The sequence below is a fragment of the Myotis yumanensis genome, unplaced genomic scaffold (genome assembly GCF_028538775.1).
Source record: "Myotis yumanensis isolate MYYU_CA2020_CCGP unplaced genomic scaffold, mMyoYum1.0.hap1 SCAF_13, whole genome shotgun sequence".
Lineage (NCBI taxonomy): Eukaryota > Metazoa > Chordata > Mammalia > Chiroptera > Vespertilionidae > Myotis > Myotis yumanensis.
In genome coordinates this window covers 35586113-35612958 of record NW_027223764.1, presented here as the reverse complement: position 1 = coordinate 35612958, position 26846 = coordinate 35586113, and the positions used below count along the sequence as shown (strand labels likewise).

The 26846-nt window shown below is 40.4% G+C and overlaps 1 protein-coding gene across 1 annotated transcript in view; it reads right to left on the bottom strand.

The window, feature by feature from the left end:
* The window catches only part of ARID5B (AT-rich interaction domain 5B), a 177605-nt gene extending 166112 nt beyond the window's left edge, over nt 1-11493 (bottom strand). Inside the window, exons 1-2 of the mRNA XM_070432815.1 lie at nt 11179-11493; nt 10488-10742 (exon numbers count right to left, since the gene is read on the bottom strand). Of these exons, the coding sequence (XP_070288916.1) occupies nt 10488-10742; nt 11179-11199 (276 nt within the window). The 5' untranslated portion in view covers nt 11200-11493. The remainder of the gene's footprint in view (nt 1-10487; nt 10743-11178) is intronic.
* Nucleotides 11494-26846: the final 15353 nt, after the last annotated feature.

Genomic DNA, 26846 nt, shown 5'->3' with positions numbered 1-26846 from the left:
TGCATCTATTAAATAAAGGGGCGGGACCCATTCTCTTCCATCTCTCTGATCTTGTAAATCATGAGAGTCTATTAAGATGCCCAAGGCAAATTAGACAAGAGCATTTTTCTCAGACCACCGTGGCAAGTCTTCTTGATCATCTTTATTAACAATCTTTGGCGATTCGTGCCTAAAAACAAATGTACCTGTGCAGATGGCAGAGCCAGAGGCACCAACTGCACCCATGAATATGCCGACTTTCAAGCCAGGATATCTCAGAGAATGCTAGCAGTAACCTTCCCTGCCTTGGTGCATGGCAACGGTCTTCATTCTCCAATGCAAATTTCCAACCGGAACAGAGCCAGCCCAAGTTGGATAGTCAGAGAAGAAAAACAACTAAACTGGGCCTGGCATTGAGGAAAGCCTGAGGACAAGATAAAGAGTGACGAGATGTTTATTCTCTGGTACAAGATCTGACTCGTTTCCTTTTTTTCAATGGTACTCTGAGCTGAGCTCAAACTAGATGATGGCAAGCAAAGCTCAGACCAAAGGGAAGAGAGTATTATGTCAAAATGATTTCTATCTCCAGTGCTCCACTGGGGGGTTGGGACAGGTCTAGAGACAAATAACTGGATGGTAATTTGGACTGTTATCTCTGTAGCATACAAGGCTTCCCTTATGGGGGCTAAAACAACAAAAAGTCCAACCAACACCCCCCCCCCCCATGCACACTATATGTATACACATATACCCACTGTAACATATATCTACATATACTTATTTAAAAACATATTCCTCCCTTAAAAAATATACAGAATTAGCAAGTTTAAATTATTCGCACTTAGTTCTTCTTTGTCTCCAGTTATACAGTGTTCTTTTGTGTTGGTAAAACAACATGTGCTTTAATTAGCAAATATCTGTAAATAATTTACTTGCTTTTCAAATACAACAGAACAATGGGGTCAATTTTCACATACATTTACCCAGCATGCACCCTGGGTCTTAAGCCAGACTCTCCCATTGTTCAATAACTATATCAAGCTGTCCAAGTCTTCCTGGTCTCTTTGGTGGAGTGGACGGGTGGGGGTAGGGGGCTGGAAACCCAAGTTCCAGTAGCAACATCCTATTTTGAAAGACCCCAGAAGACAAGGTAAAACAAACTCTGATGATCTCTAACCCTGGAGCCTTCTGCAAGGAATGTGGAAGCGTGCCAAGAGCAAAGGGCACTGGAGTAATGTCTGTGGGATGTAGGCACTCTGAGGCCCCCCCACAATGCCCCTCACCCTGGACAGTGTGAGCCCCAAAACACAAGGTGTAATGTATGAGGCCTGTGACTCACACAGAACCTCGTCTAGACTTTGCAGGGTTAAAACTGGGCGCTGCGCATGCAGTGCAAAGAAAGATGTTAAATCAAATGAGAATGACTGCTCCAGGACTGGAGGCACTATTATTTTGAATAAGATTGAAAAGGCCAGAAAAAGCAATTCAAAAACATTTCAATTATGTATTTCCCAGAACTACATCTTTGAGCAACTAATGCAAATGTTACCACCACAATAAAACTTCTTCCCACATAAAAGCATATAAAACAGGTTGAACAGCATATACTTTATATATCATATGCATATTTTTGACTATTAATAAAAAATTCAAAATCTATGTATGCTTTACTCTCCTAAGCAATACAATAATTATGATTAAGGGACAGGCAGCACAAAAAGAGCCAATTTATCTTACTCGTGCTCAGGAATACTATTGTGTAACTAAGCAACTAAAGACAAAATATGGTCTAATTAATTCACTCCTATGCTTATTTAAAAGACACAATTAGAACATTTTTATTTTCCAGCCTGCACAGTAGTTCAACATGCTTGAGGGTGTAGAAAGCAAAGCCTATTATTCTCAAAGACAAGAGTTTAATGTTTAGTGCCACTGATCGGGCTGGAACTCAACTGTGGGGAGGAGGGGGTGTGTTTCCCAGCTGGGCTGTACTTGGAGTCATGAGAGCGGAAAAAGGTAGGGGGAAAGATGTTTATGGGGCCACTAGATTGACTAGCAACACATTGCCTCTACCCCCTGGCACATGGGTGGAGGTGGGACTGTGAGCTTGATGGTCACTTGGGCAAGGACACACCGCACTGTAGGACTATTTATGCAGCCAAAAAGATTCTACAGGAAATTCATGTAATTAAACCACCCATCCTCGCCTGGGTGGTAAATGTCAAATCTCCATCTTTAACGCTGCTAACAGTGCATCTGATTTTAAAAGCAGAATTAATTTACGCAAGTATGCGCTGGGAGATTGATGCCATTAGCATGATTCTAAAGAACCATTTCAATAATAATCATCATCTGCACATTTGAAATGTGTTGTCAATACAGACATTCACAGTCCAGGATGTGAGCCATGCTCTCTGAAGGCTAAGACCCTGGTTCTAATCTCTAGCAAGATGGAGAAGAACACAGTGTGGCTGCAAAAAGCAATCCTTGTGCGAGGGAGTTATATATGGAAACAGAGTTTTCAAGAAATGCTGGATCCATGACCACATTTATGAGAGGCGATTGAATCCTTAAACCAACAATCGATAAATTTGTTTTAAATTCCCTTAAAAGCCAAGCCAACGGGTAATCACTAGCTACAATAATATTCTGAGTAGAAGATGGCAAATATCCAACTACGCTGGCTATAAAAAAAAAATGACAAGCAAATGCATTTGATTCGAGCAATTATATTCTGGATATTGGTTGAAACTAGACTTTGATAAATGAGCTTGAGTCATGTATCACTAGATGCCACTATGAACAATGGTATGCTTTATTAATAATTAATAACGAAGTATTTACATGTATGGACTCATGTACTTCATAAAAATAACATTTCCTTAGTATGTGCCTGACATTCTAAATGTCAAGAGAGATTATTGCTTACAATTTTGACTCACTATCAAACAGTTTAAGGCAATCAGTCTGAAGAACATGCTGGCTCATAGGAACTGCCACCCAACACTCAGGTGAGGAGTGGCTCTTCTTCCCGAAAGTCTGGTCTTTTTATAGATCGCCAGCCCAAGGCCCTGACATTTTAGGGGCTGATGGCTGGAGATTGGAAAAGCACTGAGAGAGAGAGAGGGAGAGAGAGCGAGAGAGAGAGAGAGAGAGAGAGAGAGAGAGAGAGATGTGCTGGCTCTAGCCTGATCATTCAGTCCCAAATATTTACTAATTTCTCTGGTAGGCTTCTGAAAAACAACAACCACCTTCTCACTTTTTTTCACATCCCATGATGCAAAACGACTATGGATTTTAGAAGAGAAAGAAAAAAGGAAAGTGTGAGATGGGGTGCTGGAGCTGGCCCACATATGAATGACTGATCATAGACCCCCTGCCAGAAAGAAATTGGACCAAACTTAAAGAAAGCAGGCTGTGGGAAAGAAGGCATTTTAATTATTTTGTTAGTCATTCAATAAATACTCAGTGAGTAGCACTGAATACTGTGGAGGGACCAAGAAGTTAAAAAGGTATAACCCTCTGCTTCTGAGAACAGCACTATAGGGAAGGCAAAGGGGAAGAACACAGACAAGCATGTATGCAATGCACAGTCCATGGGAGGTTAAAAGCCACAGTGGAACTGTAAGCTCCCTGAGGGCATGGGTTTCTGTCTGTCTTGATCACTGCTGTATCCCAAGGGCCTAGAACAGGCTCTGGCACAAACTAGGTTCTCTATAAATATGCATGGAATGAATGAGACTTCACAGATGAAGATATCGCTTCCTAGTTTCTGGAAAGACCCTGAAAGGCTACACATAGTGACTTTAGTTAATCTCCCACTTTAACTAGGGAACACGAAGAGTCTGGCAGCTTTTCTGTGACCAATATCATCCATGGGGCTAGGCTATGAGCTCTTTGAGGGCTGGGGACATTCTCCTTTATTTCTATATCCTGTAATCCAGCACATACTAGGTCTTCAACCACACCTGAGGAGCTAAATACATTATTTTCCAAAAACATGCAGATAGTGAGTCTTCCTTTGGATGCATACTGGTTGTATTATCAGCATAATTCATCGACGTGTGATACAGCATCTTATATTGGTTTTACATTTTAAAAAACCCATCTCTCTATCAAGATTGATGAACATATTTTGTTTTGCATCTGTCTCTGTACTTGGAGAGCTCTGAGCATTCAACAGTTAGTTTATTAACTCAAGATAGATGATACCAACATTGGCTAGAGGTAGGATCTTCATCATACAAAATATAACTTCTTATTCCTACTGACTCTCATATGTTAACATCCTAGACCCAATGTTGAAATACAGTTTTGTATTTGTAAATGTTTTTGACATAGTAATGTTAAATTATTTCTTAAATTACTGGATCTTGCTTCAAACTCAAGTAGGAAAGAGAAATAGGTACACAGTCACATTCCTTATTTTGGATGAGCCCCATAGGTCAGCAAACTTTTTCTGTAAGGGACCAAATAGTAAATATTTTCCACTGTGTGGGCCATATGGTCACTGTCACAACTACTCAACTCTGCCTCTGTAGTCTGAGAGCAGCTATAAACAATACATAAACAAATGAGTCTGACTATGTTCCAATAAAACTTTATTTACAAAAACAGAGAGTGGACCAGATTTGACCCTCAGGCATTATTAGCCTGCTAATGCGTGTCACTATCCAATAAATTCTCTCCATATAACTCATTAGTTCTCACCCTAGTACTAAAGACTCTGCCTGTCAGAGAGTAAATATATTCCTTCTCTTAAAATCACTACTGAAAATAAATAATAACTATTATAGCTCCATCTATAATTTGCTGAGCTATCCTGTAGAAGTACTATGTTGCCAGGCTCTTTTCATTATTATTTCTAACTAGAGGCCCGGTGCATAAAAATTCGTGCACTGGGTGTAGGGGGTGGTGCCTTAGCCTGGCCTGTGCCCTCTCACAGCCTGGGAGCCCTTGGGGGGTGTCCAACTGCAGCTTAGGGCCTAAGCCATAGTTGGACATCCTTAGCACTGTGAAGGCTGGGGAGGAGGCTGGAGAGGCTCCCGCCACCGCCGCTGCATTTGCAGTTATCAGCCCAGCTTGTGGCTGAGTGGAGCTCCCTCTGTGGGAGCCCTCTGACCACCAGGGGGCAGCTCCTGCATTGAGCGTCTGCCCCCTGGTGGTCAGTGTGTGTTATAGCCACCCGTCGTTCTGCCTTAGGGTCAATTTACATATTGCCCTTTTATTATATAGGATTCTTTCAGCAAAGTAGAGATCATTGAATTCATTTTCGAGAAGAAGAAACTGAGGCTCAAATTAAAGAAAATGTCCAAGGCTAATGAGGTCACTGAAGAGGCTCAGAAATTTCTAAAAACTCAGCCACACGTATACAGACCTGAGACTGAATGACCATTCACACTTAGAGCAAGGCCAATCCAGCACCTCCTAGATTTCAGAATGTGTCTGCCTAACCCCAGTTGTGATACAATCAGTCAATATTTTTTAAAATCCTGCCTATCCAGTTGTCAGCATTCATCAATACTAAAATGTAAATCCTTATGGAGCCTTTCATTTTGGTAACACAACTAAACCCACCATATAGGTGAAAGCCAACCTGATTTGGGGGGATCTGAATTAGCTACATATTCTAGCAAACTAACCTTGATGCCATCCTTTCAGAGAAAAGTTTTCTTTAGGAGGGTCTGTGGTAGTGATTTCAAACTTCAATGACAACAATAATGCTAATGTTAATGAAAATAATAATGACATTATTGAAAAATCTACTATGTGCCAACCTCCATTGTAAGCACTTTACATGTATTAACTTGTTTAAATCTTTCAAATAATCCTAAGAAGTAGGTACTATATTCCCATTTTATAGAAGAGAAAACTGAGGCACAGGAAGTTTAAAATTTGCCCAAGATCACACAGCTAGAGTGAAACTGTTTAAAAAGCAGAATCCTGGACCCCAATTCCAGAGATTCTAATTGAGTAAATTTATTTTTTTTAATTTTTAAATTTAGTTGGAGAAAGAGAGGAAGAGGGAGAGAGAGAGAGAGAGAGAGAGAGAGAGAGAGAGAGAGAGAGACATCAATTTGTCCTACTTATTTATGGATCCATTGGTTGATCCTTGTATGTACCCTGATGGGGGATCGAACCCACAACCTTGGCATATGGGGATGATGCTCTAACCAACTGAATTACTCGGCCAGGGCTTTGAGTTAATTTCAATAGCTGGCTCCAGAGTATGCATTTTAAACTGTTTTTAACCCATGGTGAGGCTGCGAATCAAACCACTTTTAGAAATCCTGCCTGTGTGCCAGAATCTATAATGCCCAGATGTGCTTGATCTTGACTCCCGGACATCATTAGTTTATTCATGTACACTCACTGTTGCAGATTACCAGCAAACCTTACAGAATTCAGCCATGGACTGTCAGGCTGAAATCCATGCTTGCACATCCACCTATTTTAAGAGGGTATATTGCCAATAGATCAAGCGCTTGGCAATTTGAAAATGAATGTAATCAGAAGTTATACCCAGTAACAGAACCAATTACCCGCCTACTTTGCCATTTTCCTCCTCTGAAGAGCTACTGGCTGAATGTGGCAATTGTGGGTAATTACTGAAGACACTTCACTCTTGCATATGGCCTTGCTATTCACTTTCATGATCATTTAAAACATGATTAGGCCCAGGAAACTCCACATAGACATAAATATTATTATGTTTATTGTTTATAAATTAAGAATATCTAGAATAAAGGTCACCATAATCATAACTCTTTTCTATTTATTTAAGGAATTTACAGTGTATATAGTACTTTTGCCAATACGATGCCTCTTCATACTCACAACAATCCACAGTCAACCTGATTATTGCTCCCATTTTGTTGCTGAAAAAACTGAGGTTCAGAGTGTTTATGATTATTTAATAATCATATAAATAGTAAGTTGCAGAATCAAGATGTGACTCTTTCTGGAAGTAAATGAAGGCAGCAATGTATATAAGCATGCAACTCATTATCATAATTATTAAAACCAATAATAAAGTATTAATGGTTATTAATAGTGTTATTAAAATGTAACTGTTCTTGTTATAGACCACTGGCTAGAATTAGCTGAACTTTATAGAATGAAAATGGTTCTGCCACCTAAACATCTGGTGACCTTTGGCAAAGCTGATTAACCAGTCATAGTTCAAAATGTTTAAGAAATTGTTCACATTAGTACGCACTTCTAGAACATAATCTGATGTACTCAAGCTCTGGTTTCAGTGGAAAAATAAACCAGCCCTAAAGCTTAAAAAGGCCTAGTTTCTGGCCCTGCAACCTTTGACAAACCATATACACGCCACAAGCTTTTGTCTACATCTGTAAAATGGGCAAACACAATCCTGCCTATCCAGCCTCATACAACTATTACAAAGGTCAGTAAGAAAATAGCCGTCAGAAAAGCCCTTTGCCGATCATAGCAAAGCACACAGGGATGCTATTTGTCATCTCTGCACAATGACAATTTTCCTGCTTTTAGAACTGACGTATTTACACTTCAAGAAATCATAAAAAGACAGACTGGTTCTCGTAAGCCAAAAAAGCATACTGAGTCCTGGCTGTCCTTTCGAAATGGATGCTGATGTCAGCTCAATCAGGAAATTATTAACCTCCATTTGGTTACTTAAAATAAACTGTACTGGCTGATTAAATGTGCTGAACATTCTCTCCAAGTAACAATGCCCATCACCAAGAAACCTTTCTCTTTCAGTTATACATTGCAAATGGCAAATGCATCCTTCAAAACTATTTAAAATCCATAATAAAAATCATTTCACTGTATATAAACAAGTTAATGGAGTAAGTGAAAACAAAGCAAATTTCTTAATGAGAGGGCCCTGTTGCCCCCTCTAGGTGCCAGCAGTAAGTGCTGGTTTCTGTAGGCTCTCCTCCAGAGGTGGCTGCTGCTGCTATTCTGCTAATGAATGACTAACTTAGGCCAGGGGGAAAATGACATCACCCGGGTGGAAAACCGATCTGCATTGGGAAACTTTCTACCTGCTTTACATTTGTCATAATTATTTTGCACAATGCAGCCTGCATTTGCATAATTTTGAGGCGTGTCATTATCTCAATTGAAAATTGTTTTAATATGGCTGAATAATTCACAATGACATCAGCCCAAGTCCTAATGAAATATACAAGTATAATCATACAGCTAATTACCAGCCGTGTTAGCATTAAAAAACAAATCATGCATAATATTAGACGATGTATATGCAGCTGAGGATTATAAATAGAGCCATCTCCCTCCCCAAATCCCCTAGAGTTTACTTTTAAATGGCAAGATTAATTTTCTCAGGTATGGCTTATATAGCAGTAACAAAATACACAGATCATTACAATGGTTCACTTTCATTTTCCCATAATGAACAATTTTTTTTAAAACCGTGTATTTAAAAATACATCTATTCAATATCAGCAGTTCTAACAGATGCAACCTTCCGCTAAAATTATTGGCTTTTATTCTTAAATCAGAATTCACTATTTAATTACACCAACAGAAATTAAAACCGGGCCAAGTGGGGTCTTTAAAATTTTTTCCAATTTCAATTCAAAAATAAAAAAAAAAGTGACCACAAAATATCCCATAAAACACTGAATAATTTCCTTCTGGGTTTAGTCAGAAGTCTATTAGGCACCAGCTCTTTTCTGGATATTTAATCCTTCCCTTTTCCAGATCACAGGCCATGTTGAAGTAATAAATTTGAAAAGCAAATAAGAAATCAGGAGGGGGGGGGCGGGGGAGGAGGAAGACAGCTGCGCAGGAAAGTTGGGTCGGGGGAGGGGTCGAGCTAGACCTCGGGAGGGGGAAAGAACTCAACCTGTTGGTAGGTTGCAGGATTTTTCACAGCATTTGCAAACAACACCTTTATAAAACTGCAGGCAGACGTCGGGAAACGTGAACATTTAAAACCCTAAGCTGGCCCTGGAGGGCGGGGGGGGGGGGGGAGAGGGGGAGGTGTTCTGAGAGAAGGGCGGGGCTTATTTCCGAAGAGGCAGATCTCGGAGAGCGAACGTTCTTGACGAACTCCGGTAATTAACCGGCAATGCCCACTGATGGGTAATTCGATCCTGGGGAGAGGGAGTGGACTGGCGATGGCAAAAGTACCATCCACTCCATCCGACCACGGAATTCTGGAAGGACTGGCAGGCAGCTCCCAGCTCCGGGCGGAGTTACACGGGGAACCATTCATTTAACAAAAAGATCCTCACACCTACCTCGAAAGCTCGAGAGCCTGGCACAGAGCTAGCTGCCCTCAAAAGTCTCAGTTTGATTACCCTGCTCTCGCCTGGGCAACACAAAGCCTTGCCAGGCGGCGCTGCGCCCCTCCTCCCCGCCGCACCGTGGGCACACACTCCCCAAAATAGTTCCCCCGGTAGGTACCAGGGCGCGGAGGTCGGTCAGCTGACAAGGGGAGCTCGCGGAACTGCGGGCACAGAGCAAAGGACAGAGCCGGAGGGAGGCGACCGCCCCGGCGCCCGGTGACAGCGGGCTCACTTCGGCGTTCTCCCGGGAGCGCGGCGAGCGCCCCCGCGGCCGCCCAGAAACGTGCCGGGGAGGCTCGGCCCTCCGCACCCTCCCCAGGAGCGCCGTCTGGGCACCGAGGACGCCGAGCCCACGGGGCCAGTGGGCGAGCACACACCCCTCTGCCCTGCCCTTCCCGGTCCCCGTCCCACACATCCCCACAGATTGCGCTGGAAGACGTCCACTTGGCGTGGAGTAATTGGAAACCAGAACATCAAATGGCTTGTCCGAGGGGGAGGGGGTGGGGGCGAGAGATAGTTGTTAATGCTTAACGTGTTTGTGCCGGTTACACGACCGCTTTGAAATCCGCCCGGGCAGATCTGCAAGTTATTTGAATGTATTATTCCAGTACCTGTCATTTATCACTTTATTCAACACGTCTTTGCCAACTCAATAGCTTTTGATCTCACTCTGCCTCCATTTCGTAATTTCCGCCCTCTTAAACATATCAAATACTTACTTACGAAAAAAAAAAAAAAAAAAAAAAAAAACCTGAACAATATCGAAACCCACCGAAAGAAACCCACCCAGCCCCGACCGAGCCGGACGCGAAGGTACGTTTTCAAAAGGAAAAAAAAAAAAAAAAAAAAAAAAAATTATATATATATATAAAGCTTCTGATGTTCAGGGGGCAGTAGCAGGAAAGCGAACACACACACACACACACACACACACACACACACACATCCTTGAACAAAACCCTTCTCGAACAAGTTATCTGATCTTGACTAAAATCAGCAGTTGGATCCTCTTTGTAAAGCTGACAGCCAAACTCTGACAATGGCAAAATACTCGAGCCCCAGCTAGTGGCGCTACCCCTTTATAAAAGGAGTCGATCCTGCTCGCCTGCAGAAGTGAATACAGTATTTTCAAGCTTGCCCTGTAATAAGCATTACGAGGGGGAAATAATAAAGAAAGAAGAGAGGGAGATATAAGTTTACCACCTCGCCATGGTCGCTATTTCTGCCCTGGGGAGTATCTTCTGGGAGGAAATAAAGTTTAGAGCTGGATAAAAGTTGCCGGCTGGTCCTCTCTTCCCACAACAGCTGGAGCTCCGCTATGCAAATCGGATCCTTTGGCGTACATCTTACAAAGAAAAAGTCGCCAAGGGACAAAATTCTTGGTTTGCCTTCAAGGTGGAATTGAAAAGCCTTGTAGAAAATGTAAGGTCCGTGCAAGCCACACGGTGAGCCGACCCACTGCAGGGGGGAAAAAAAAAGCACCAAATAAATAATGTAGCCATCAGAGCACAAACATCTATTTCCAGACACATTTACACACAGACATCCACACTCTCAATACAGAAGAGCCATCAGATATAAAGCTGGGTGTAAAAATAATAGAGCCCACAAATTTTCTGCTTCCCTTAAAAAATTAAAAAAAAAAAAACCTCCGGCCCCCCCCCACCGCCACCTCTCCCTACCTCTCCATCGGAGGCGGTAAAATTACATTATGTATGTATGATCAGTGCAGGGATTTTTTTAAACAATAAAAATGATTTGGGGGGATGCAGAGGGTAAAAGTTTGGTGAAAAGTTTGTGGGGGGTGTGGGTGGGTGTAGAGGTGTGGGTGAGCTGGGGGGCTGGGGGGTTCCGGGGGGTGCCGGGATCGGAGGAGCGGAGGAGAGCGAAATACCTGGAGTGAGTTGGGCTCCATCTCGACGTTCTGAATTGATTGAACTCAACATTCTCTCCAAACTTGTTGGCTTGAATGGATTGCATCAGGTCCTGGCAGGGAAAAACATTCTCTGTCTTCAGCCGGCGTAATGTCTCAATATAAAACTGAGTTCTTGCCTCCCCTTCGGCACCAAAATGATTGAAAATATGTCCTAATATTTCTCTGACGACTCAATTTTAAGCTCCTGTCAGAACTGTGTAGGATTCCCTCCAAATGTACGTTGATCAAATTCATAACCGGGAGAAAGGCTCCGTCCGATCTCGGCGGGAAGCGGATGGATCAAGGCAAAAAACATATAGGAAGGTCTGTAAAAATAAAATCCACCCCAAAACTGTGTGAAGATGAGATCTCCCTCTGCCCCATCTCCCTTGTCTATGGGTGTCGGCTGATGAGATTTTTGGAGGAGACGAGAGTTGACGAGCTCCGCTGTGCATCTGACAGGACCTGCTTGTATATGTCTAATATAAAGAACATTTCCTGCAGAGATTCCGGGGCGCTGCTCCTCTTTCTAATGCTCCTTAGCAGATTTGCTGTTATTAGACATGTAGATTTGTTTGATAGTTAAATTACGCTTCCTCACTGCCATGTTTTCGAGAACTAATCTGTTAAATTATCTTTTGATGCCTATTTACATGGAAGGGGAAAGTGGGTTATCGATTATATAAACATATAAATATTAATGCATTTGTTCGCTTCGCAAAAAAAAAAAAAAAAAAAAACTCGGCATAAAATAAATAAATAAAAAGACCAGAAAGACAAGTGAGCAATGCACACACATCTCAGGATTTTGCCAACAATATTGAACGGACAGAGACTGCATTTAGGGACTGGAACAATAAACGATGCATGATAAATCAATAAATGCGAGCAGCGAGTCTGCTCGGAATATGAATTCAGGCTCCCGGTTCTGCATGTGCATTCTTTAATTTTGAAGTATATACACTAGTACGTGTTTACAATGCTGATGGACGCCAAGGGCGCTCTCAAATGATAATGTGTTTATATAACCCAGCGCTACAGGAATAATATACCGACTCCTACCCCACCCCCACTCCCTCCCCCGCCAAAAGAGGGAGGGGGAGCTTCCTCAATAATAGTTTGAAACTGAAAAAAAAAAAAATCCATTTGCCAACTAGTTAAATACCACCAGAAATTAAGCTGTTGAAAACCGGGGGCATGAACCGTAAGACAATAAAGGCTTTAAATGTGTATATTTATTGTTCTGGAGCCCTGGAGAATTGCGAGGTTTGCATGCACGGCTATTATGCAAACACAGAGAAACTTAAGAGCGACAGAACAAGGAACAGGCAGAGACTGCAAAGCCCTCGCTCGCTCGCTCGCTCCGACCCAGCTGCCGGTCCTCCGCCAGGCTAGATTGCATTTTCGCAGTGTTGATGTAAAATGGTGTACTCGCTTCCCCCGCGCTCCCCCACCCGCTCCCCCGCTCTCCTCCCACTCCTTCCAGCACCCCCCACCCCCGATGATTTTATTATATTGGCACCAATCTTTCCAAAGTGGGTCTGGCGTGCTAAAAAAGTAAACATGTACTATATGGGGAATAAGGTCTGTATAGTATGACAGTTGAAACTTGATCTGTGATAAAATTACAGGATGTTGAAATTACTAGTAAGCTATTTTTAACGCTTTCGCAACGTTTCACCTCTAGTCACAGCATCTAGTTGAAACAGGATTACTTTAATGAAAATTATATTCACATGGCTGAAGTTAATGCACCCGGCAGAGCACATATATTCAGTTGACTTGAGGTGGAAAGACCCTCTGTGTGTATTTTTATGCCTTTTCATAACGTCTGCGTCCGCTGCAGTAAGAATTAGGGCACTTAACATTATCTAAACCACATTTTTGATTCAGAACATGGGGAAGTAATAAAAGGCAAGATCTATCTCGTTCCTATACACACAGAGATAAACGGAAGAAAATGGCAGATCCTCCAATTACAATAAGTAATAAAAGCCCATGCCAAACAGCCGGGGTTCTGAAAAGATGTCAAAAACTATTTTAATAATTTAAAGTAATATCACAACTCCTGCATCATGAAGGAGGACAATATAACAATTCACAGTCTCCCAGCTTTTCCATTAGCCAAATTATGACTTGCACATCACTCTTTAATTATCTTCCTTGAAATTTCATCTGATCTTTCTATTTTATAAACATGGGTTATAAAGAGAAATTACAGCTCTCCCGCTCTGCTCTCTCTCTTTTTAACTTTATGATGCATACTGCAGACATTTGATTAGAATAACCCATTTTGTTCATTTTTTTTTAACATATGAATGGACTTGACTGAGGGGCATTTTACATATTTTTTTAAATACATGAGAGATGCCTAAGGCTTCAGTGTTAGCATAAATACATATATTCAGTTCAAGTAATCCTATATTAAAAAACTTGAGTTGCAGTATTTTGACAAGATCATGTATAAGATCGACTCTGAGTCAGTTTCCTGTATGACCAATGCAGCAGCATTTGTGCAGGAAACCTCAACAGAATGCCTGAGGGTATCCCTCAATTGTATATTAAATCTCTCAAAAAATACACAGCTCTTTACAGCATCTAAGCAACTTCTACTGTTTGTGGTGCTATAAGTCTTTAAGCATCTGTAAGGGACTTTATCTAATTAGCAACCCTGTTTCTATGTCTGCTCAAGGTAGGCGCTGAACTAGGCTGCATGCTGCGTAATCTCTCTTCTCGCAAACTCCCGATAAGGTTTTTGTGATGTTAACAATTGCAGGGATCTAGGTCTGAATATGTTTGAAATCTGCAGTCTTGCAATCAGATGAATGGTAAATTTCAAAATTGAATCACAGGGGTGTCTCCCCTCTCTTTTTACAGCACCATCACCACCATCCCCATGAACATAATAAAATGTAATAAATCAAACCTCGGGTCCAATACTGTGAATGGCTTTTAAAATCATAGATCACCGTGGTGTGTGTTTACAAAAAAAAAACTCACCAAAAAGCCCCCTTTTATTTTACCTCTTTAGTATGATGCTTGATAGGCACCTGTAAATTATCTGTGTAGCAAATATCCATACAAAGAAACTTTCAATTAAGATAAGGAGATTGTACTGAAACAGTTCTTTGAAGTAATGTAGTTAATAGCCTGTTTGATTTCTGCTTGTGAGAGAGTAATAACGTGGATTCAAGGCTCCATCAATCACAGAGCAGATGTAAGACTTGAGACACCGACACCCAGGGGAATAGAGGCAAACTCCTGCAGTGCAGGGTCCCTGGGCTAATGTAAAGTAAATACTCATAAACAGATTGAATGTTGTAAGGAGACAATCCATTCAGGACAGTTATAATCATGAAAGCAACTGCTCTATTTATCTATAAAAAAAAAAAAAAGCTTGAGGCTGGGACTCACTGTGTATAAAAGAGGAGTGGTGGTGGGGGGAGCAGTGTATGTTTATATGATCCACTATTTCTGGGCTCTTCTATTGAAGCACAGGAACCTATACCTACATATATATATTCCTGCTGCTTAGCTAGCCAAAAACCCCACTCTTTTCAGCTATGTGGTTTTTAAAAGATAAAAAATTAAAAATCAGTCTCACCCCTCTAGGGGCCAAGGGAACGGTGGACTCATTATTCAGTGTCTATGAATCGTTTCATAAAGGATCAGGAGGATTAAGTTAGTTGCAAAAACCAGCAGTGACATAATTAGGCAGCTTGGACTATAATAAACAGGACCATAAAAAAAAAAAAAAAGTACAGTTTGAAGAAAGAAGGCGACCATTTCCAAAATCCAAACCTCTCTGCGAACCTCTGGGCCTCCCCCTCCCCCAAATTGCAAAAGACAACTGAAGCATTTTTGACCTTGGCTACAATAATACTTCATGTTTTAGCACTTTAGTCAGCATTTTATCTACTAATTGCTACACACTACCGCATGTGGCTCGAATCTGCCACTGCAGCGCTCTGTCATTGGTGAGCGAATTGCTTGATAAAGACTGGGAATTCAACCTGGCTGTTTCCTTTTTTGCTTCCCCTCGTTCACCCCTCCCCCCCCCCTTTTTTTTCTTTCTTCTTCCAGCTACAAGCCTCTAATTTTTCCAGAAAATACCGCATGGATCAGAACAGGGCAGGTGAATGATTCCCTTATCTCCTTCCACTGGTTAAACTCGGATCACTTTGGCGACCCCGAGGCAAAGGAGGGCGGGGAGGAATGAGAGGGGCGAAGCGGGGGAGGATGGGGGGGTGGGGGGGAGGCGCGGGCGGGAGAGGATTCTGGCCTGCTGGTGGATCTGATGCTAGGTGATTCTGCACGTTGGTCCCTTGGCTAGCCTATCGCGTGTTGGAAGGCCGTGGGACTCCGCAATGCCCACCTGGGGACCTCGAGTTAGGGGCTCTCTCTCGTTCTGCTGGGTCAAGAAATGGGGTTCGAGGAGGGTAGCCCCAGAGGCTGAGACTGATTCGTGGATTGAAAAGCTAGTCCTTTCTGAGGGTCAGCCACCGCCTAGTCTCCTCCCCCTGGCAAGCCTGGCGCCATAGTGAGGGGGTGGGTGGCGTTATTCATAAGGCGGCCTCCAGCAGAGCAGGCTTGCCAAGTCTTAGTGCAACAAGTCTATTGGTTTGAAGGATAAACCGGGTTATACGGGTCACTGCTTTTCAGGAGACCTCTAGTGGTCAAAGGTTGAGCTACATCTTAAATTTGGGGCTCCTATTTGTCTCATCTCTAGGCTATCCTGGGGGTTAGGTCTCCAACTCAGGGCCAGGCAGTAAAGGCCGGTAGCTTGGGACAGATTTCTCATGGACTTGAGGCCAGAACCAGGAGAGAAGCAGGGAGCTCAGAGAAATGGATCCCCTGAGGGGTCATGTGATGCCCTTTGTGGGCACTGGAGGCCCCAAGGTCCTCTGCCCTTAGAGATGGAGAATTTCTATCTTATCTTGATTTTCCTCCCAGGTCTGAGATTAATCAAGTATTCTCAGGGGAGTTGGATTAAATTTGCCCAAGTCATTTCCAGTTACAATAGCAATGCTGAGTCTATTTATTTATTTTTCTAATTTGTTTGTAAATTAAAGCCAAGTCCCACTCCCTCACCCTAATCACAAATAACACCCAAACACCCTTTAATTTAACAATTCATTACCTTCAAGTGCCCTTGACATTTATGGGTTATTTAGTTTAGGAATAACTAAGCTTTTCTCCTTTTTTTCTACTTTTTAAAAATTGCATGCACTGCAATGGTGTAGATGTGACTTGACTAAATTGTGACCTTGTTCCTATATGCAGAATGCCATGGCATCCCACGTCAGGTGGGGAGGTGCTGGGGGGAAGGGTGGTGGTGACCTAAGGCCTTCTTGTTCTTCAGACTCATTTGTGACCCATACATTAATAAAGAATTTGATCAAATTGACCCCCAGCTGGGGGATTGCTGTGAATAGCTATCTTAGATCATTTCTAAAACTGGGGTCCCAGCCATCTGAGGTTATTAAAACATCTTGCCATACCTGATTTTTAGAAAAGAAGACAAGAAATGTACAAACATAAAGTCTTGGCTCCACTGAGGGACTCATATACTGCCCACTAAAACTTTCTCTGTGCAGTTTCAAATGGACATTAATGATGCCTTGTGTTTGGTGATTTATATCTTAAATTACTTGACGAGCATTAAGTAACTCATTACTTAGAAGCAGAGTGGGTAGGGTAGGTAAATCACTAGACCGAAAGTCAAGGGGACCATTCTTCACTGATTTTCTATGTCTCCTTGTCCATGGCTATAATTACCTGCAGGACTCAAACCCTAATTCTGGCTTTGTTGAAATTTCTCAGATAATTGTGGCAAAATTATCCAGACTGGTCATCTGTGTACCAGTAGTGGCAGCCCCCCTTCCGCCCCGCTCCCCCCCCCCCCCGCCCCCGCCCCGTGCTAGGTCATCAACCAAAACCATGGAAGCGCCAGCAAGTCCCTAGGCTGCTTCCACCTACATTTTGCCATGACACAGACTGATAATTTTATGACTTGTTATTACAGGTTGAAATATGTAGATGCAGTAATTCACTGAGGGTGTAAAGAGATTTGAGTACTTCAGAGGAAAAATACTACCAAGGAGAATAGTGAGGTTGTTTTCTGTTCTCGTCTTCAATAAGCTTTAGCCAAAATGAAATTGGGCAAGCTTTTCACAAAGAAGGTAGGTGACCAGATAGCCTCACTCAGGGCTTACACAATGCCTTTCTCAGACTGTGCTAAAACCAGCTCTTATGGCCTTACCAGCAATTTTGCAAGCTGGCTATTAAACACATCCATTATTAAACATTAAATTATATAAAGTTGCAATTAAATGAATTAAAAACATATTCAAAACATATCACTTTCTAATTATTTTACTATATCTGTACTTTTGAGGCTATGTTGACCTTTTGTATTTTTATGGTTGCAGTGCAATATAACGTGTGCTATTCCACATCTCTTCCCAACCAATGTCCATTGGCATTACATTGGTAGCTTGAAATTTGCTGTGGTGGGAGTATTTAGACCCTGGAACTCAGCAAACATTACAAATCAGTGCTTGATTTATTGTATTGTTGATTGCTTAGACTTAAGAAAGTGATGGAGAAAATGTTAATAATGTAAATTGTGATGGTTAATTTTATGTGTCAGCTTGACTGGCCCCGTGTGTGGGCCTCATCCAATCAGTTGAAGGCCTGAATAAAACAAAAGTCTGAGTAAGAGGAAACTCCTGCCTGACTAATTGATCGGGGACATGGACTTTTTATTCTGGCCTTTGAAATCAGACTCAAACATTGGCTTTTTAAAAAATATGTTTTTATTGATTTTAGAGAGAGGAAGAGAGCGATAGAAACATGGATGAGAGAGAAACATCAATTGACTGCCTTCTGCATGTCCCTACTGGTGATCGGATCAAGCCCACAACCCAGGCATGTGCCCTGACTGGGAATCGAACTGGTGATCTCCTGGTGAATGGGACAACGCTCATCCAACTGAGTCATACCAGCCAGGTTCAAACATTGGCTCTCTATGGTTTCAAGCCTGCCAGCTTTTAGACTAGAACTTACAACATAGGCTCTCCTGGTTCTTAGGCCTTTGGGCTCAGACTGGAAATACGCATCAGCTCTGCTGGGTCTTCTGGGAACCAACTACATATCTTGGGACATCTTAGACTTCATAAATCATGGGAGCCTGTTGGTTCTGTGTCTTTGGCGAGCCCTGAGGAATATATACGTTAAACTTAAATTGTGCTAAGTCTGTAGTCAATTATATTGTGAATAGTACAAAACATTGAGAAAATATTTGAAAGTTATTATCTGATTCAGCAAAGAGGTGGCTCATGTAATTGACAAAGGAGGTGATGTTCTGGGATATATCTTTGTCTTTTCACTTCCATCTTACTCCTTAATATAAATGAAAATATCAACTAACATTCAAGATGGAACTACACTCATTCGTAAATTGCAATTATAGTTTAGCTATAGATTCAAGAGTTCGGAAAATAGTTAATAAAACCACTCAATGAAAACAGGTTGGCTATATTAAATTTACAGTGAAGAATGTTGCATATTATATTATTTTGTACATTTGTTTGCACTTCCTGTGTGTTAGCAAAGTATATAATGAACTTACATACCATACATATATATGTATACAGACATATATACACATCTAGACCTATACAAACAAATAATTACATAGTTTTTTGTGGGTGGGGAACTAGTTAAATATTTAGAAGCACACCTCTGTCTAAAGGTAGCCTGAGTCTAACATGCAACCCAAATTTCTCTAGAGCTAGAGTGGCATACTATATAGCCTACCACTCATTTTTGTGCAACCCATGAGTTAAGAATGTGTTTTACATCTTAAATGGTTGAATAAAGTCACTAGAAGAATAATATTTTCTGTGGAATCTCAGAGGGAAGGTGGGGGAGGGTAGGTGGGTGGGTGGAAGGAGATCAATAAAAAAACTTGTAGGCATATATGCAGCGGTTCTCAACCTGTGGGTCGCGACCCCTTTGGCGGTCGAACGACCCTTTCACAAGGGTCGCCTAAGACCATCCTGCATATCAGATACTTATATTACGATTCATAACAGTAGCAACATTACAGTTATGAAGTAGCAATGAAAATAATTTTATGGTTGGGTCACAACATGAGGAACTGTATTTAAAGGGCCAGAAGGTTGAGAACCACTGCATATATGCATAACCCATGGACACAGACAATAGGGTGGTGAATGCCTGGGGCGGGGCAGGCTAGAAGGGGTCAATGAGGAAGAAAAGGGGGACATACGTAGTAATTTCAATAATAAAGATTTAATTAAAAATATTTTGAGATATATAAAAATTATATGAAATTCAAATTTCAGTGCCCATAATAAATTTTATTGGACTTCACCTAGGCTCATTCACTTATGTATTGTCTATGGCTAAAATGGCAGAGCTGAGTAGTTCTGACAGAGACCCCAAAAGCCTAAAATATTTACTATTTTGCCTTTTGTAGTAGAAATTTGGAGTAAGAAGTTGCCTGTTCTTGAATATGTAGGTACACTCCTTGGTTGGGAATAGTAGACACAACCAAAAGATCTTTAGAAGTCTTTTCTTGACATTAGTCCTAGAAATACTTCCTCAGTAAACAGGTACAGAAAATGGAATACCCAGAGTTGTAGAGGGATTCAACTCATTGATTCAAGATGAAGGAGAGAGACAACGTTATCATAAAAGTAAGAATGGAGCGTGGGATTCCCCACTCCTTGGTTTGTGTTCTCAACCGCTGGACGAGAGTGCTTTTCTTCCCTACTGCTTATCCTAAAGCACTGTATCATTTTGTTGGATGATGTTAAATATTTATTGAGTTGTCTCGTCCAAGGTGGTTCGGTTACTGTGTGTCTATATGCATGAAGGGACCCTTCAGGATTAAAGGTGCTATATAATAGAGGATTATTTTATGACTTGTTATTGCAGGTTGATATATGTAAATGTAATTCACTAATGATATCAGTGCATATATCTCGGAAATAAGAACGTATTATCCTTCCATTTAGTTCTAACATCATTTGCGTCCTTTAAAAATATATACGCAATCAATTTTTTTAAATGAGGAAATGCAGCAGCAGAAAAAAAAATTCCTTTAATGCAATACTTCAGCTGAAAGTTTAATGACACAAAAGGCAGGCAATTCAAAGTTACAGTTCCCACAGCAACTGTAACTCTGCTATATAGCACATTTAGGCATAGATTTCACAGCATGTACTGCAATACAAAATACTCCACACTGGGCATGCAAGGGGGCAGAGTTATGGTTGCTATGGGTACCGTGACTTTGAATTTCCAGATTTTTTTGAGAGTTTAAATTCTCAACCAGAACATCACATTAATAGTTCATTTTTTTGCATTGAAAATAATAAAGGTTGTATCACTGTTTCCACTGTCAAACCTATCTTCAGCTCAGTCCACTGCGCAATATAAATACCTACCCAAACATTTTTACCCTACTTGCTAAAATTAAATCATGACCTCAGCCCAGGGAGTATTTTAGTTTGCAAATTTATATGCGATGACTTTCACTGGATAAACTATATCTACTCCCTCCTCCTTTCCAAAAATTACCAATAAATTCAGATTAACCCTTTCTGCATACTGGTGTATTTTATGTTATTCGTGGGCTGAGAGGATATGATAATCATATTCATTGTGTATGAATCTGTGATGTATATATTTATAATTTATACCCTGACTACTTCCAAAAAGAACTGGAGGCAGCAAACTACATGTATTCATTTATTCATTCATTCCTTACACACCATGCAATCTTATGTTTTTATGTTAGTGGTCTTAGGACCCTTTACTTAAAAAAATTTTGAGGACCTCAAAGATATTTTGCTTATGATGGTTTCATATATTAACAAGAGGTATATAATATATATTTTGATATTTACAATATTAGAAATAATTGAGATATTAAAAATATTCTAAAATATTCATTAACTTATTTTAAAATAATATTAAACCCATTACATGTTGACATAACATATTCTTATTAAAAACTATATTTTTCAAAGCAGAGAAACTTAGTGAAAAGAGAGACGTTGTTTTGCATTTTTACAAATCTCTTTGATGAAAGACAACTGGATTCTCATAACTGTTTCTACATTTAATCTGCTGAATATCACAAGTCATGTAGCTTCTGGAAAATGCCACTATACTTTTGTGAAAGAATACAAAGGGGAAAAAGCAGATAGTATGCTAGCATTATTATAGCCATTATTTTTACCCAATGGACCAACTGAAATGGTTTCAGGGATTCCCATGGTTCCCCAGACTACGCTTTGAGAACCAGTGCTCCATACATTTGTTTATAGTATTCTTCCAAGCATATGCCTCTTCCTTATCTACAGAAAAGCTCCTATTTATGCTTTGAGGCACTATGTATACAACACTACGAGAATATAGCTAAGGGAGTGATTGATTTTTTCTAGTGCCTTAGCTATATTCTCATAGTGCTGTATACATATGTCAATCTGAGCATCTATTATGTGGGGTTGTTGTTATTGTTGTTAGACTATGAGTTCCTTAAAGGGGAACCATGTATTATATACTTTTTCCCCTCATTTTCTAGCATGGTACCTGGCATTTCGTATGTGTGGAATACAAGAATTCAATACAATAAACAAGCAATAAAATAGCTCCCATTCATTGAGTCCATAATATATGTGAGGGACTAGGTTTGAGTTGTCTCAGATTTAATTCTCATAATGATGCTATGAAGTTAGTACTGTTATTATCAATATTTCTTGAATGGGAAACTAAGTCTTGCTCAAAGTTGAACAGCCATGGGTCACATAACATGCCAAGAAATATGGAGAATAGTAAAAAGTAGAAAACAGTCTTTGCCTTAAAGGCATTTAAAACCTACTTTTGGGGCACAAATGAAAGGCAAATAACAATATTGAAGTTAGCTAAGCGCAGACAAAGACTATAATTCAAGAAATGCCTACTTAATAGGAACAGCTACTTACCCAATGAACTATTTTGATTCAAACTTTGGAGAACGTACTATCAGAAAACCCTTGTTTTAGAATGCACACCAGATAAATATGTATTCATTTATAAATTATATATTTACTATTGCACCAATCTGTTACAAATGTACTAATATAAAGGTATATACTCAAAGATAGAAATTAAAAGAAATTAAAAAGAATGAGATAAAATATAAAATTAAATTCCAATTTTTTTCAGCATGCAGATGAATTATGCACTCCACTTTGGAGAAATTCATCTAGAATGGTGGCAGTCAATTTTGGAGGCACACTAGGCTCATCTGGGGAGTTTTTAAGATAGAACAATTAAAGGACCTCAAGGATAATTAAATCAGAATCTATGAGGATGGGTACATAGGCCATAGGAATTTTTTCCCCCAAGCAGAGAATTCTAATGAGCAAGTAGAGGTGAAAACCACAGATCTAGCCACTAACAACTGTGGTATCATGGAGAGAGATCAGGGACTGTAGCAGCTTGGGAAGACATCACAGAGAAGATGATATTAAAAGTAGCTTTGAAAGTTCAGAAATATTGAAAAGTTTTCATTCTAAACTTGAACAAGCTGATCTTTTAAATCCCTTCTTGCCTAAATTAGTACCTGTATTTTTATTTTTGAGGCTGGACCCATTCTGAGTGTACCTGGCTCACCAAGGTCTGGAAATCAGGAGCCCTGAGCTGGATCCTCTGTCAGGCTGAGAATTTTGCTGATCCCTTGGGCTATTTTTCAATAATAGTAATTATGGGGGTGGTGATTTTCTGTGGTTGTAAAATACTCTGTCTAAGGAAAGTATGTTATTTGAGTCAATATATAGTTCTGTAAATGGGATCATGAAATGTTTGTTCTGGAAGGCATCTTTTATTTTGTTTTAAAAATATTTTTATTGATTTCAGAGAGAAAGATAAAAGCATCAATGATGAGAGAGAATCATTGATCCGCTGCCTCCTGCACCCCTCCCCTCCCCCTACTGGGGATCCAGCCCAAAACCCAGGCATGTGCCCTTGACCAGAATCCAACCCAGGACCCTTCAGTCTGTAGGCCAAACCTCCATTCAGCTCCATTCACGGAGCCAAACCAGGTAGAGCTGGAAGGCATCTTTTAAAACAATACTCTTGTTTTACATATGAGGAACTGAGACCCAGAAATGCTAAGTAGTGTTGGGTGACTTCAGTAAGGCAAAGCTCTGAGAACAGGGCTTGGGATATTGGTGAGGGGACGAAGAGGTGGCCGATTGTCATTAGACAAATGGTTCTCAAATATGTGCTATGGAATTCCACCTTCATAATATGCCTTAAATCATTCTAGGACACCATGTCTGGGCTGTATGGAGCAGAGTACTTGTGGCTCCTCCATCTTTTGCTGATCCATCAACCCGGGGTTGAGTTTAAAAATTTAAAAAACAAATTACATAGAAGACCTCTAAACTCCATAGGTTAGAAAGCCTTCTCTGTAAATGAAGTGGTTGAACTAGATGAGCTCTGAGGTTCCTGTTGACCATCCATGAAATTCCTGGTATTGTGTTTATATTTAGTATCACCCAACATTGAGAAGAACATTAGAGCATTTCCCTTTGTGCTGGTAATTTGCATTTTGAGATCCAGAGGCTGGGGCCCATAGAATTCTGGGACAAATGTAGTCATACCTTACTGTGCCTACTATCTATCACCTCATTATAGGTGAAAAACATCACAGCCTGGGAGGTGCTAGACCCAGGAGTAGAGTGTCATACATAGACCAAGAAAACTTCATGTTGATGACTTGTCAAGGCTATTTTTTCTGTTTGGTTTAAATAGGTTTCATGAAGTGGAAAACAACACATGAAAATTTTCTTGTTCTTCATTCACTAAAACACATGAAACTATTGGAAAGGTTCAAATGCAGGAGCTAGCACGACACCCGATGTTCCTTTATGCCTTTGTTTATACTGTTACTTTTTCTGGATATCTCTCACCTTACCTTCTTCATCATGTCCACCTAAAGAAGTCCAACACACCAACTGAAAAATGGGCAAACAGTAACAGTAGCTTATTGTCCTAAGTGCTGGCACGTACCTAACTTTACAGGTGAGCACTATCCACATTTTAGATGAAGACTCTGAGGCACAGGGAGGACAAGTAACTTGCCTAAGGCCACCCAGCTAGAAAGAGCTAGAGCGAGGATTCAAATCAGGTAATCATGGAACAGAAGGGAATCTCAGAGAGAGGGAAAGCGGGGGTGGGGGGAGGGGGAGCTCTGTGGGTAGGAAGAGATCAACTAAAGAACTTGTATGCATATATGCATAACCCATGGACACAGACTATAGTGTGGAGGCAGGGGGCGAGGGGTGGGAGTGGATCAATGGGGGGAAAAGAGGAACATATGTAATACTTCCAACAATAAGGATAAAAACAACAATAACAACAACAAAAGCAAATAAGCTCAGGTAATCAGTCCAGAGTCTGTGCTCTTAACAACACATTTTACCATCTCTTTGACAGTGTCAGGATGTCACACAAGAACAAATTCAAATGTTCTTCATCACTTTTGATACATTTTTTAAAATTTTTATTTTTAACTATGGTTTCTATTCAGGATTATTTTGTGTTAATTTCAGGTGTACAGCATAGTGGTTAGACAATCATATACTTTACAAAGTGGTCCCCCCCGATATTTCAAGTACCCACCTGGCACCTTACATAGTTATTACAATATTATTGACTATATTCCCTATGCTGTACTTTACATTCCCGGGACTATTTTGTGACTAAATTTTAAATTAAAAATGAGATTAGATCTACGACCTATCAACTTGGCAAAGATTTTAAATTGTAGCCAGTATTGGGTCGGAAGTGAGAGAATAGAATTTGCCCCTCTGGGGGGAGTGCCAATTTATACAGTTCTTCTGAAAGACATTTGGCAGTAAATACTAAGTCCTGTAGATATAGCATACCCCTAGACCCAGAAATTTCACTTCTATGAATTTATGCTAGGGAAAATTTTGGACAAGTTTACAAAAAGGAATATAAAATTTCATACCAGAACAATTGTTTAAAATAACAAAAAGTTGGAAGCAACATAAGTAATTGAAATAGAGTATTGGCTAAATAAATCTTGGTGCAACCCTAATAAGGAAAAATATGCCCATATTAAGAATGTAATAGAAACATGTTTATTGACTTGGGAATATATTCAAATGAAAATATTTTTAACTTAAAACATACAAGTTTATGTCACTAGTAGAATTAAGTCAATTAGGTTCTTTGTGCTTTTTGGTGGTTTCAAATTTTTCTACAATGTATTACTCATGACATAGCAGGCACATTTGGGGCTAGGAGAACCCTCCCTCCAGACAACTGCTACTTGGCCCCAATTCTATGCTCACCCACAAGTCTTCTGATTACTCATTCAGCTTCCAGGGACTATGATAATGTACATCTAAATGATGGGCAGCAGCATCCCATAGCTCAGGAAAAAAGTGCTGTGAATTAAATATTATTAAACCAATGTGCAAATGTTCTAATCGACTATTAGTTATAAAATTAATACATATTCACTTAAAATTTCAAATGGAATAATAATTGGATGCTCCCTTCTCATCTATCCCCATGACACTCACTGACACATAGTATAGATATACTTCATAAAAGAACAAAACAGCTATTGTATAATAGCCCATAACTATTTAACCATTTCTCTATTGCTGGATGGTTAGGTAGTTTCCAATTTTACATTATTACAGTAGGTGTTGCAATAAATTTGGACATGTCATTTTTTGTGCATTTTCTGTGAGATAGATGCACAGAAGTGGAGTTGCCAAGACAAAATGAAAATAAATTTTCAATATGGCTACATGCTGCTACATTGGCCCATAGAAGGGTGGTACCAATTTATATTTCCTTGAGAAGCACATGAGAGTTGCTTATGAGTTTGATCAGTTGGATTAGGTGTTGGCATACTCTTATGTCTGCAGCAATGACAAAACTGAGTCTCTGGACTGCAGAGTTTCTGGAACTTGGTGATGAAAGAGCTGCTCCAGTGTAGGGTCTTGTCTAGGTGGTCAGCAGATTGCCCTAAACAACACTGACTTTATGTCTCTCTTTTAACTTAAACGTAAGCAATCTTATGGCTCCTGACGTATATTCGATCGCACATTAATTTCCTGTGAGCGCCCTAATCACTTGTTATTTGGCGGGATCTTGAAAGATTCAGTAAATATCACCCTACTTTTTGGCCCACAGTCTGACTCAATTAAAACTGGGCAGAAGAGTAAGACAGAAAGAGTAAAAACATCACCTTTGTTATTGCTAAAGTTGATATTGAAGAACTGTGAGCTATAGCTATTGTGTAAGTCGGTTTCTCATTCTTACCTCTGGCAATAAAGAAACAACACCCAGGCTCAGACAGCAGTGAGTCACTTCAAGTCTCCCCCACAGGCCAGGGCTTTCACTGATATATCTCTTAGCTGGTGGAGAAGAATCAGAGGCATATGTTCTCTGGGTGAGTGTACTTGGCAACTCATGGCTGGTGTTCTTTCAAAGCTCACTGATCAGATTATGTCCCTTTTCCTTCCCTGGGGAAGCGTAAGTGAGGAGATAGAGTGAAATCAGAGCGTTATATGGTGCTC